We start from the raw sequence: 12,861 nt of genomic DNA on the forward strand, positions 1-12,861 counted from the left end.
TTCGATAGTAATCGCGAGCAAGGAAATCCAAGAGACGTGCGATAATGATAAGATTTACAATTGGGATTATCGTGAGGCACAACAAATAGGCTTTGCCACCAAAATACCATCAGACCGAATCAAAACAAAGCATCCATCAAAGTACGGCGGGAAAGCCTCAAGCGAGAGGGAAAAGCGTCGCGAGGAAATCAAATCAAAGACAGAAGGGGCGGGGAAACGTGAAAATGGAAACGGAAAAATTGAAAATGGGAAATGCTCGAGCTAACCGCGGGCCTAAGACAAAAGATTTACAATATCGTTGGGGAAGATTTAAAGGTGATTTCCAAAGATATATATTGTGCCTGAGCGGCGATAAATAAACACACACAACTTTTTTGACTATTTTTATTTTGCCTTTTCTCTCTTATTTTATTTTTTTGCTCAATTTGATTTTTGGGGATTCGGATTTGGAGTGGCACTTTGGGGGTTGGCGGGATGGAGGGACACTTTCCACTAAAAGTGTCACATTAACGAATTGCTCGGCTCCCCCACGATTAATTTATGCCCCGCACTAATCGCCGGCCGCCAGGTAGGATCGAATTTATTTGATAAGCCTTTCGAAAACATCGTCTCTTGTCGCCTCTCCCTGCTGCTGCTTTTCACGCTTTTCAGGCTCTTCACGCTTTTCATTGAGCGGAAAATCCGCATGGCCCCATCGTAAATACTCTCACTAAAAGGGGGGCGTGGCCTCCGTTCGGCGTCCTTCTGCCTTAGACAACCGCCAATGTCGTCTAATGGCGGGCGGTACAAAAATAGAATCCACTCGAGAGCAGCCACTCAAAACGCAGCAGCAGATCGCGGAGCAGATCGGGAGCACATCTGGGCATCTTTCCGAGGAGGATCCCAGCTCCGGTCTGCATCGCCTCAGCGCCGTCACTGTCACCAAATGTGTTGCGTTTGCGACGGACGGCGGTACGTACTCTCTGTGGCTCGCAAGAACGTCGTGAATACGGGAGGAGTCACAGCAAAAAGTGATTTCAAATTATAATAAAGTTAACTACAAAATAATAACTACAAAAAATCGGAAGTTAACTTATTCAAATTAACTTATTGGAAATTGAAGCTTCTGTAGGCAGTGAATGATTACCAATACAAAACATTTGCTGCATTTTAGTTAACATTTTGTTTTGTGGCTGACAATAATCAAAGGATCGCACCTTTAGAGAAAAGAAATATACAAATACATCAGATATTTAATTATTTGTTAATTAATAGTGAAATAATTTGTACAACTTTAAAGGAAACTGTGACAGTTTTGAAATCAGTTCTTACTCGAGCGTTGGAGAGTTTTAAAAAATGTACTGATAGTGGCCAAAAGACCCTTAATAAAAGAGGATAAATCAAATAAAAATAAATATAAACCTAATCTCAGTGAATCCTTAAAAGTGCCTTCAAAATGACCAAGTACAATAGTGGCAGTGATGAAATGCCTGCAGGTCACAATATCAAGCAGGAATACAACCACGGTTATGGCCAGCAATCGCATCCTAGTTATGGGGCTTACAACAGCTATCAGAATCAGCATCAGCATCAACACCAGCAGCAGCATCAACAGCAGTCACATCCTGGCCAGAATCCCCACCAGACTCTGCAGAATTTCTTTAGCAGATTCAATGCCGTCGGTGAAGGTGGCGCCGGAAACCATGTTGCCTCTGCCTCCATTCCCATGACTGGATCGGTATCGTCCTGCAGCTTTGGCAATGGCAACCATCCGGCGGAAGTGGATAAGCAGCTGGGCATGAATATGACGCCTTCACCCATCTACACCACGGATTATGATGATGAGAATAGTAGCCTCAGTTCGGAGGAGCATGTCCTGGCACCGCTTGTGTGCTCCTCGGCCCAATCCTCGCGTCCTTGTCTCACCTGGGCCTGCAAGGCGTGCAAAAAGAAAAGTGTCACCGTGGATCGACGGAAGGCGGCCACAATGCGGGAACGCCGGAGATTGAGAAAGGTGAGGGAGGAAATCGAAAATTTATATAATCAAAGTTCAAACTTTTTTTTTAATAATAAAATCAAACAATTAAAAAGTAAAAAAAACTAAGAATAATTAATACAGAAAAAAAGTCGAGAAGAGGACAAAAAACAAATATTATGTTTATGTGCACTTAGTTTCATACTTTATATTATAACAAGAAGGGAAATTAGCTTCAAGAAACCAAAGTTAAGTAATGTATCAGGAGATTAATTTAGATATCGATATTAACAAACCAAAAAAATTTTAATTGTAACTCGGAAAGCTTTTCCAAGATAGTTCTTTTTAGCTTAATAAACCAGCATTTTTAATTTTAAATAAGAACAAGAAAGAAAGCTAACTTCGGCACGCCGAAGTTTATATACCCTTGCAGATAGAACTTCTGTGAATAGGAATCCATACAATATTAATTATATATATTTGTGTTTAAAAACAATGAAGTAATACCTGCTTTCATTTCATTCACCTATACATATTATATTTGCAATTTTACAGTCACAGATTTTTTTCCTCTACATCAAACGATCGTTTGTATGGAACCTATATGATATAGTCGTCCGATTTTCATGAAATTTGCCACAAAATTTAAGACTTATATGAAATGGCTATATCTCAAATTTGATGAAAATCAGCTGAAAACTGGAAAAGTTATAAATTTAATTGTATTAATTTCTCGATCGTTCCTATCGGAGCTATATGATATAGTAGTCCGATTTTCATAAAATTTTATACACAATTGTAGAGTATAGTAAAATCGCTATATCTCAAATTTGAGCCAATTCTATTGAAAACTGAAAAAGTTAACATTTTTTTTGTAAAAATTTTCCGATCATTCCTATGGAAGCTATAGGATATAGTCGTCCGATCCGGCCCGTTCCGACATATATACGAGTGAGAGTATATAGAAGGCTAACTACAAAGTTTCATTTAGATAGCTTCAAAACTGAGAGACTAGTTTGCGTAGAAACGGACAGACGGACAGACGGACAGACGGACAGATGGACAGACGGACAGACGGACAGACGGACAGACGGACAGACGGACATGGCTAGATCGACTCGGCTGTTGATCCTGATCAAGAATATACATACTTTATATAGTCGGAGGTGCCTCCTTCACTGCGTTGCAAACTTCTGACTGAAATTATAATACCCTGCAAGGGTATAACGAGAAGAAAAGTAAATTTGGCATGTCGAAGTTCATATACTTTTGCAGTTTGCAATTAAATTATAGGCTTTAATCAGAAATCAAGCACAGCTAAGCTTAAAATATTAAAATTATTTAGATCAATATTTATCAAGATTTTTGTATGACTATTTTTTCGACAAAACCAAGTATAAAAAAACTCATAACTAAGGCAAAAATGCATTAATTTCAACTCGAGAAGCTGTTCTGTGTTAGTTGTTTTAAGGTTTATAAAACTGCATACTCAATTTAAAATTTAAAAATTTTTAATTTTTGCCCTTTTTTTTTGACAATTTTAACGATGTAACCCCTTATAAAAATTTGAAAAAATTAAAAAAAATTTATTTTTGGACCAGATATGACTAGATCGATTCAGTTCTTATTGCTGATCAAGATATAGGGTCGGAAATGACTCCTTCACTAAATTTCAAGCTTCTGAATAAAAATATAATACCCTGCAAGGGTATAAATATGCTTCAATACAATAATTGCAAAACTATCTTCCTTAAACACAAAAACATTCTTATAGATAGGGTAATGAATATTTGTCTATTGAAATCCATGTGTAACATTTTGAAATTAGATTAGAATATTATGAATTGATAGGAACTTCCTAGAAAGAGTTGAAGGAGTTCTTTATACTATATCTAAAAGAGTTCTCTGGTTTATTAGTTCAGGATTCTTATTGAAATCCAAAAATAGATCACTATAGTCTTGAAAATCCTCTGCCTACGATTAAGGACTGCAACTTTGTTGCAATGTCATCCTGAGGAGCATCAGCTCCCCACAAAATTAACACATCGCCACTTGCGATCCGCAGGGCAATAAGGCATTGATGGCATAAGGGAAAGGGAAGCCACCCAGCAGGCGTTAAGCATAAAGATTTGCCAAGACCAAGAGTTAAACAGCGGCATTTATGAGTTCGACAATCGTAAAAGTTTTGGACGAACCGCACGTATTTATAGCTCCACATGGAGACATTAACGGATGGATAGGGGTTCGGATCCAATCCGGAAAAAAGGGGAACAGGGAACGGAGAGGGAACTGTGTGACACTGGTGGCTGTCATAAACCGACAGACGTTTAATTGTTGAACATTTTATGCTCTATTTAATTTAAAATATGTTTTATTAAAGAGCCTCTTAACGGGGGAGAACAACACGTCTCTCTGTGTGTGTGTTTTTATGATGCTCCTAATGGATTTCCATGATTTCAACGATGGCCATTAATTGATTATACTTTTTCATTTTCACATTTTAGGTTAACGAGGCCTTTGAGATCCTCAAGCGACGCACATCATCCAATCCCAACCAGCGTCTGCCCAAGGTCGAGATTTTGCGCAATGCCATTGAGTACATTGAGAGCCTGGAGGATCTGCTGCAGGTAAGGATATATTATTATAATCTCTTAGAGAATTTAAGCATTTAATATTTATTTGTGGGACTTTCAGGAATCGTCGCCAAATCGCGATGGCGACAGCCTGGCGCCCAGTTTAAGCGGCAAGGGTTGTCAATCCGATTATCTGGTAAGTTTAGCCGGCAAACCAAAACACTGAACGCCAATTAATATTAAGCCCAGAATCGCAATGTTATATCGCCGAAATACGTTCCGCAATTATTTTCTCGTAAAATTCTCATGCATGGGCAACACTTTCGTACATTTTTCTTTGGCGACGCGCACATTCATCAAAATCTCAGGGTCTGAGAGATCTGCCGCTTTTGCCGAACAACATGAAAATAGAATATACATCTGGTACACGGCCCCAAAAAAGAGTCGCATCCGAAAGATTCGAATGGATATCTTCTGTTGTATCTGCTGACCAAAATTTATGCCCTCGCTGACGTGCGACTTAATAAGCTCCCCAGGCAGGCAACCGAGCTAGCTCCTCTTCCTCTCCTGAATTTATGAATTATGTTTCTACGGAGGGGGCTGAAAAGTTTTCCCAAAAAAATAGGCAGAGGACAAATCGCCGGAGAATTTACGGGCGGCAGGGAAAGGGTCGTTGTCTGCATTTAGGGAAATGCAATAAATAAATTTTCTTTTTATAAGCCCAACCAACGACTAACGCCCGCCCTGCTGGACTATAAATGAAAATGGAAATCGTGTTGTAAATTAATTACAACAAATTCGTTTGCCTTCGTTTGGAGTTTTTCCTGTATATAGGGATTGCTGCAGCGATCGGTTTTCTCTGTTTCAAAATATGTCGCAGGGAAACACACAAAGAATTGTGTCAGTTGACAAATTGCACAGGAAAAACATGACAAGATCTTGGGGTGTTTTTTTTTTCCTTTACTCGAAAGGTGTTGCAAGACTTTTGGGGAAGGGGATGTGGTGGGGCCTGACAGTCCAACAAATTGTCAACAATTATGCAAACATTTTTGCCATCCGCTGGGAGTGATCCCAGATCTCACGCCCGCCCTTTTTGCCTTTCGGGTTGAGTGATTTCCATGCAGTTTGTTCAAGTTTTTCACATTTTTAATGTACAAATTTGTTAATTTACCATAAAACTTTGCATATTTGTATGCCGCCAGCAGTTGACTGCGCCCCCCATTGGCAGATATTAATGTGCAGCCATAGTTTGATTAAAAACTGGCACCCCGCCAAACGTGCAGACATTCAAATGCATCTCAGACCCCGGCAATCCATCCATCTCATCCATATCCATTCATTGGAGCTTGTGTGTATTTATAAACCTGTGCCGTTGATATTGTCGCTTCACAGATTTAAACAGGAGATTTCCTTGAGAATAGATCTTTAATGTGGAGTATCTTGTGGGTAAATATCTCACGATTTTCTCTAGAAGAGTTCTTTAATGTGTAGTATCTTTTTGGTAAACATCTTTAGAACATCTCTTTAATGTGTAGGATCTTGTGAGTAAATATCTTACGATTTTCTATAGAACTGTATAGTATCTCATAGGTACATATCTTACGATTCCCATTAGAAAAGTATCTTGTACCTAAATATCTTACAATTCCTTTTAAAAGAGTTCTTTAAAATCTAATATTTTTAAGCTGTATATGATACGATTTCCTTTAGAAAAGTATCTTGTAGGTACATATCTCACGATTTCCTTAAGAAAAGTTAGTATCTTGTAGGTAACGTATCTTTAAGTAATCATCTTTCGAAATTAATTTAAAAGTCACTTGAATGAAGTTCTACAATAAGATAACAAACTAGAAAAGATACATCTTTGCTTTCACTAATATAATTTTAATATATATACATATATTCACATTGAAAAATTTAGTATAATTTTAATACTTTTCCTTAGTAATTCTTTCTTTCTTTTATTTAAAACAAAAGAAATCGAATGCACTTTCGAGTACCTGGATTAAAATACTGTCACTTAATAATTTTAATCAGTAGATAACCTCTTAAATTACCCTGTTTTTTATGAATTTACTTATCGCCACCATAATAAACCTAGAGTACTTCAGGGCCAGATGTTCAGCGTATGGCCAAAAATCAAATGCCAAACCGTCTATCAGCAGACTTTCTACGTAACTGGTAACAGTAATCATTTGTGTGTCCAGATAGTGGACTTTTAGGTGCAAATGACTCAGAACGAGATGTGGGTGCCAATGGCCCATTGATAAATGTACTTGTAAATGACTCAGTCCTTGATAGGCTTCCCCCCAATAAAAGTTTATTAGGTGCAACACGCGAACATAACATAGATATGTTTGGCATACACTTTCTTATCTTTGGCTGACTTTAAAGCTCAATCACAGTGTCAGATAAGTGCAAATATTTCACTGAAATTTAAGGCATGTTCAAAATGGTTAATAAATGAGGATTTAATGGGTGGTAAACAACAAGAGAAATTTTAATTTTTATTCACATGTTTAATTATTAGGGATTTCTAGATTCTAAGAACGAATAAACTCGATAAAGAAATTGTTAAGGGGAACTTTTAAAGACAAGGAATGTACTTTTTGTGGTTTAGAATAGGTGAATGAGTAACTAAGTTTATTTTTAACACATTTTATTACGGTTCCAATGACATATATTTTTAATATTTAGGTTAGCTTATTAATCTGCCAAAATGTAAACATTTTCTAAGCTAAGAAGTCTTCATTTTCCAAAAATGAATTTAGCATATGAAAAGCATATTTCATGGGAAAACTCTCATGTTTTTTTTAATGTTGTGGTTAACAAATCGTATAATTCCGCATATCCGTTACAAGAAAATGAGGATCGTTGGAGAACTTCTAAGAGGAGCGCGCCAAAAAGCGGCTTAAGATCTTTACGCAACCCCCAGAAACGGAATGCCAAGTGATAAGTGGCATTTCATTCAGATACAAGCGCATGATATATGCCCCGAAGAAGTGTGATCTGCTCGGGGGAAGCAAAAAAATAAATACACCGAAAATCCCATATAGACATATATACACATTAATGCACAGAGAAGATGTAGTTAAAAAGAAAGAAAATTAAATTGTACCACATTTTTTTAAGAGCATACTTTGCATGTACTTGAATATTCTATTTAAGAGATGAGCCTGCTTTGATTAAGTTTAATTGTAAAGGAAATGTATTTTTAAGGACACTCTGGATGACATAATTAACACATTTATTAAACTTTGAACCAATTACTTAAGATGAAAAACTATTTATGTTATGTGAATCCATTTTGTTATTACAAATAGTACCAGAATTTTTTCAAATTAAGAGCCTTAAAAAAGTCATTAAGAAAAAGGAATAATTATAGAAAAATTCCCAGATATTCCCCTAGGATTTCTCGCAGTGTATCTGCCTGAGCTGTCGCATATCGAGCGCAGGCTGTCACTAAACGCTTGGAAAATGATAAATCGCTTTATAAAAGTGCAGTGTGAGGTTGCTCTGTTTCTGTCGCTAGTTTTGCTTCTGTTCAGTTCGGTTTGGGTTGAATTCTGTTGTTCTGCTCGGAGGAGACTTTGTTGTCCTCTAAATATAAACACAAAACACTTTGGGATGCCCCGCATTTTCCGATCCTTGCAGACGCAGTGTCGGCTAGGAAAACCCATCTCCACCATCACCACCACCACCCAGAAGGGGCAATTATAATTTGCTTTGCGAATTTTTTCTAATGAAATCCCAATGGGCGCATCTCCGGATGGCCCTGTCGTCTGCGTATGCGCAGCAAAAAATATTGCATCAAATTAATTTAATTGCTAATAAGTGTGCACAATGCAACACCACACGAACACACAATGGGGCACGGAGTGCGCCAGACAATGCACTTTCCCGCATTGGTTCAATGCATTTTAATTGGCCTGCAGCAGAATCCTTACTTGGCTGACACAAATTTTGGCCTAATCTCGTCATTAGACTGCATTTCATATGGCATTTCGTTGGCCAAGTTGACAGGCAGGCCCCGGAGAGAGAGCACAGTTTGACGTTGTCATTTCGCCGGCGACACATTTTTGTAATTTATCGTTTCCCCCCAAAAAATAAAACTAAAAGTTAATTTCTACTGTGTGTATCGTTGCAGAGCTCATATGCCGGCGCTTATCTGGAAGATAAACTAAGTTTCTACAACAAGCATATGGAAAAGTATGGTCAGTTTTCAGGTAATTAAAAATCTACAGAACTAATATTTAGTTTTCCTAATTAAACAATTTAAACTTCTTTTTTGAACAGACTTCGAGGGCAATGCCAATGGCTCAAGTTTGGACTGTCTAAATCTCATTGTTCAAAGCATTAACAAGAGCACAACGAGTCCCATTCAAAACAAGGCCACGCCCACTCCTGTAGATTCCAAGACACCGCCCTCGACGGTATCCACAGGATCAGCCACTTCTCTGCACACAAACTTCAAACGGAAATGCAGCACTTAACATTAAGATCCTTTCTCCCCCCCCCCCATTTAGACAATTGTAAAGATATTTTTAAGAGGATACACGAGATACCCCAGTGACCCCAATAGGCCTTAAATTATTTATATAGCTTTAGTACTTAATTTAAAAAGTAAACAATATACACAACAACACAGGAAGGGAAGTCTTTTAGTCCAGTTCCAGTTTGCGGAAGGAACCACTCATCCCGTCCAGCTCTCCATTGGCCCAGGCACTGGCCAATCCCACACGTAGCTTCTCATTGGTTCCATACTGGGCATCCTTGGCCAGGTATTCCTTTTTCTCCAAAAGCTTTTGGCGCCAATAATCCACGGACTCTGCCTGATAACCATTGGTGCCACCATACTCAATGGTCATGGCATCTCGGGGCAGGTGTTGGTACAGGTCCTCGGACTTTTTGTGCACCATGAACTGTAAGGGAACGTAAGGGAAGTTAAATTATATTAATTAAAGAAATAAAGAACGTAAAAACACTCACCTTAAATGGCAATTTGGATGGCAGAAACTTGGTCACAAAACTAAAGATGGCGAATCCCTCTTTCCTAATGTTAATCAAGTGAATCTCTGCAAATCGCAGGGGCATACACTGCTCCACCAAAGCAAAGGATTTCTTTAGCAGAAATGGATCATATTGCATCATTTGCTCCATGGTCACATCCCGGCAATCTACCACCCAGACCAGACCCGAGATTGAGGCATTATCACATTCCAAAGCCAGGAGTTCCAGCATGATGAAGACCAGCTTGAAGGCCTCGCGAGGATTCGATTTTTTGGGATCAATATTCCGAAACTGGGAGATGATGACCCGCGGTCCTTCGGCACTAACTGGTCGTGTGGGTATCACATGGATTCTGGAAGAATATTTATTAAATTATTTAAGGTTTAATAGTTAAGTAATAGAATCTGAACATTTTATGTCTCCCTTTCAATTTTTTCATAATTTATTGCAAATTATATTGAAATTGAATCACATATTTAATGTTAAGACACAACACGAAATTAACAAAACCTTTACCACGTAATTCTCCATAGATAATGAGTGAATAAATTATTTTTAAATCAGAGCTATGATAAGTTTTTTGAGTAAATTGGTTAACTTTTGACATTGCTGATTAGAAATGTAAACTTGAATTTATTTTAGACACGATATTATAATGCCATAAAGCGGTCAATTTGTTGTACTCTATTTACAATTGGACAACTTCACTAATTAAACACACTTTAATCCACAGAAAGCCTAATCCAATTAGGGATATTTTTTATAAACAAAACGCACCCTCTTTGGAGCTGGGTCAGCAAGGCATCGTCCACCTGCCGGGAGCCCAGCACCTCCGGGAACACATTCTTCAAGGAGTAATAGTTATCAAATCGCCTCTTGGTCTCCTCCTGGCTAAAGCGACACCGTCGCAGGAAGGCCAGGATCAAGTGCTCATCCGTGGGTGCCTTGAGGTGCGGTGACTTGGTAATCCATGTCTGGATGGTGGCCACGATCTCAGCACGCTGAGCGGGTTCCTCGTTGCACTCGCTCTTGGCCAAAGCGGCCAGTTTGGGGTCGAGAGGTCTCAGGGTGGTCGCCATTCCGGCGCTCGTTCTAATGCTGAACTGAATGCCGCAGCTACTGACGCACCCACGAAGTCGAGGCTTTTGCCTGGGTGTGGTGACGATGGCGTTGACGCTATCTAATCGCAGCAATAGCAACAACACCTTGTAAACTAGCTGGAACGGCAACCCGAACACACAAAACCCGAGGGTCCGAGGAATACAGATACAGATACAGATAGCCGAGTGCATAGATAGGCGATAAGTAAACGTTATCTTTAATTGATCGACTCTACAACGGAGCTTGGAATGTTTATATGGCTATTGCTTTCCGATTGACAAAGTCAGGGTGTTAGGCTTCCTGCTTCCGGGTTTGGATAAGACTTTAGACTGTTAATCCCAATTAAGGCGGCGAAAGGATCCGCTGACCCCAAATTCCGCCTCATAGGTGGCAATCTCTCCATGACGCAGCTCCTCAATGGTGCCATAGTTGCAATCCTGCTCAAAGTAGCCGCGATAACTGTTTAGGAGATCCTCCATATAGGCCATGCACTCGCCCATGTGGCCATTGGTGCCACCATACTCCTCCGGCAGCGAATCCTTGCCAATGTGTTCGATCAGCTCTTCGCTGTTCTTCAGGACGCGTATCTAAAGAACATTTTTATTTGTATTTGTATTAATTAATTAGTAAATTGTTATACCCACCGGATAGTTGACCTGCATGCTGAGCACATTGTAGAGAAACATGACAGTGCCCTGAATATCCTTGGGCATGTTGATAATGTACATTTCCTTCACCTTCAGGGGACTGCAATTGTACAACCAATTCCACCATTTGCGAAAGAGAACCCTGTCAAAGCGCCTCATCTTGTCGGAATTAACTCCCTCCAAATCTATGATTTCACAGATCCCAGCCAGTGAGGCATAGTCATTCTCCAAGGCTATCACCTCCATGGCCATCGAGGAGAAGTGATAGATCTCACGCAGCATAAACAGGTTGGGATCAAAGTGTCCAAAGCGGGCAATGAATATGGCAGTGCGGCTGTCGCCCTTGGGCATGTCAGGATACAGGCAAACTCTAAAGAAAAAGGAATGAGTATAACTATATAAAGAAGTTTATAACCCAACTCACCCCAATCGATTGATGTCCAGCAGTCGTTGTGTCACACATCGATTATTCATGATCTCCGGGAACAGGTTGTAGTGGGTGAAGTAACGATCAATCCTTCGCTTGGTCTCCTCCAGACTATACCGGCAGCGTCGGAGGAAAGCAATCAAGAAATCAACATCCGTGCGAGCACGCAAATGCTGCTGCTGACGTATCCATACTCTAAGGATAATGATGTCCTGCTGAATCCGATCGGGTGTCTCATTCACCTCCTTCTCGGCCAGCTTGGCCAGGGTCGGCGAGAGCGGACGTCGCATTTTGGTGGCAGCTATGCGGTGTTTGACAGCATTTGGGCTCCGAATATGTGGGCTATGATACCTATAACTGGCTAATTTGTATATTTCCCCCACGATGCCATGTGGGTTGGTTGGTCTCTCCTAATCTAATCTTATCAGGGGTAAGCGAATCGAATTGGGGAAAATATATACAATCGCTTCATGGACCCTGTATCTAACACGCTTTTGTAACTTGCACTTTTCTCCAGCTCCTGGGAATGGGATTTGGGATATGGTTATTGGTAGGAGAGAGAACCTAGGGCCTAGTATGATGGAATAATAGTGCACATCCGGCGCCCGTCTGGGGAAGACACTTAAGTGCCCTTCTCGTTGACATTTGGGAAATGCAGGCACTTGAAGAAATATATCCTAAATACATATGTAAAAAATTATAGGGAAGTTCTTAAGTTAGTTACACCTTTCTATATAAAAAAATTATTTGTAAAAGATCCTTTTGCTTGAAGCAGATGATAGTCAGGGTTTCTAGAGATATTAATTTATATTTTCTTTAAGTGAAGTTATTACTTCGAGTTCCCTTTCATTTCCCCCAGTGTATCAGTACTCTCTGCCGCTCTTGAAATGCGATCTCCGTTTAATGCCCGAAATAAATCTAAACGCTAAATAGTATCCAGTTTTCGCTTTGAGCATTCAATTTGAGTGTCGCGGAGTGAGTGACTGTCACAGGGCATTACACCAATATCCCCCGGAGTAGGTGTTCGAGCTGACGTGGAACACCTACGGGCAAATTGCTGTGACATGGCGCTGTCAGCTGCTGACAAGCTGGCGATCTTGGATGCCAGGAAGCGGATCAGTTTGCTGCTCCCACTCCTCTCTTCCCCTG

General features: G+C 39.8%; 3 protein-coding genes across 3 annotated transcripts; 1 reads left to right on the forward strand and 2 right to left on the reverse strand.

Moving 5' to 3' along the window:
* The first annotated feature begins 858 nt into the window (after window positions 1-858).
* Window positions 859-9,178, forward strand: nau (myogenic-determination protein nautilus). Its single transcript, XM_020953327.2, has 5 exons — window positions 859-1,993; window positions 4,459-4,581; window positions 4,649-4,723; window positions 8,675-8,753; window positions 8,824-9,178. Exons 1-5 carry the CDS (start codon window positions 1,436-1,438, stop codon window positions 9,018-9,020), a joined length of 1,032 nt encoding a protein of 343 aa, XP_020808986.2. The 5' UTR covers window positions 859-1,435; the 3' UTR covers window positions 9,021-9,178.
* LOC110184716 (alpha-tocopherol transfer protein-like) lies at window positions 9,069-10,677 on the reverse strand. The gene is made up of 3 exons (XM_020953339.2): window positions 10,315-10,677; window positions 9,517-9,889; window positions 9,069-9,449 (listed from the first exon to the last, which is right to left on the reverse strand). Exons 1-3 carry the CDS (start codon window positions 10,614-10,616, stop codon window positions 9,189-9,191), a joined length of 936 nt encoding a protein of 311 aa, XP_020808998.2. The 5' UTR covers window positions 10,617-10,677; the 3' UTR covers window positions 9,069-9,188.
* Window positions 10,678-10,834: 157 nt separating this feature from the next.
* Window positions 10,835-12,380, reverse strand: LOC110186207 (alpha-tocopherol transfer protein-like). The gene is made up of 3 exons (XM_020955273.2): window positions 11,710-12,380; window positions 11,283-11,655; window positions 10,835-11,225 (listed from the first exon to the last, which is right to left on the reverse strand). The coding sequence occupies exons 1-3, from the start codon at window positions 12,000-12,002 to the stop codon at window positions 10,971-10,973; spliced, it is 921 nt and encodes a 306-aa protein (XP_020810932.1). The 5' UTR covers window positions 12,003-12,380; the 3' UTR covers window positions 10,835-10,970.
* Between the last annotated feature and the right edge of the window lie 481 nt (window positions 12,381-12,861).

Source organism: Drosophila serrata, unplaced genomic scaffold (assembly GCF_035046125.1).
Source record: "Drosophila serrata isolate PLE 108 unplaced genomic scaffold, ASM3504612v1 contig_382, whole genome shotgun sequence".
Taxonomy (NCBI): domain Eukaryota; kingdom Metazoa; phylum Arthropoda; class Insecta; order Diptera; family Drosophilidae; genus Drosophila; species Drosophila serrata.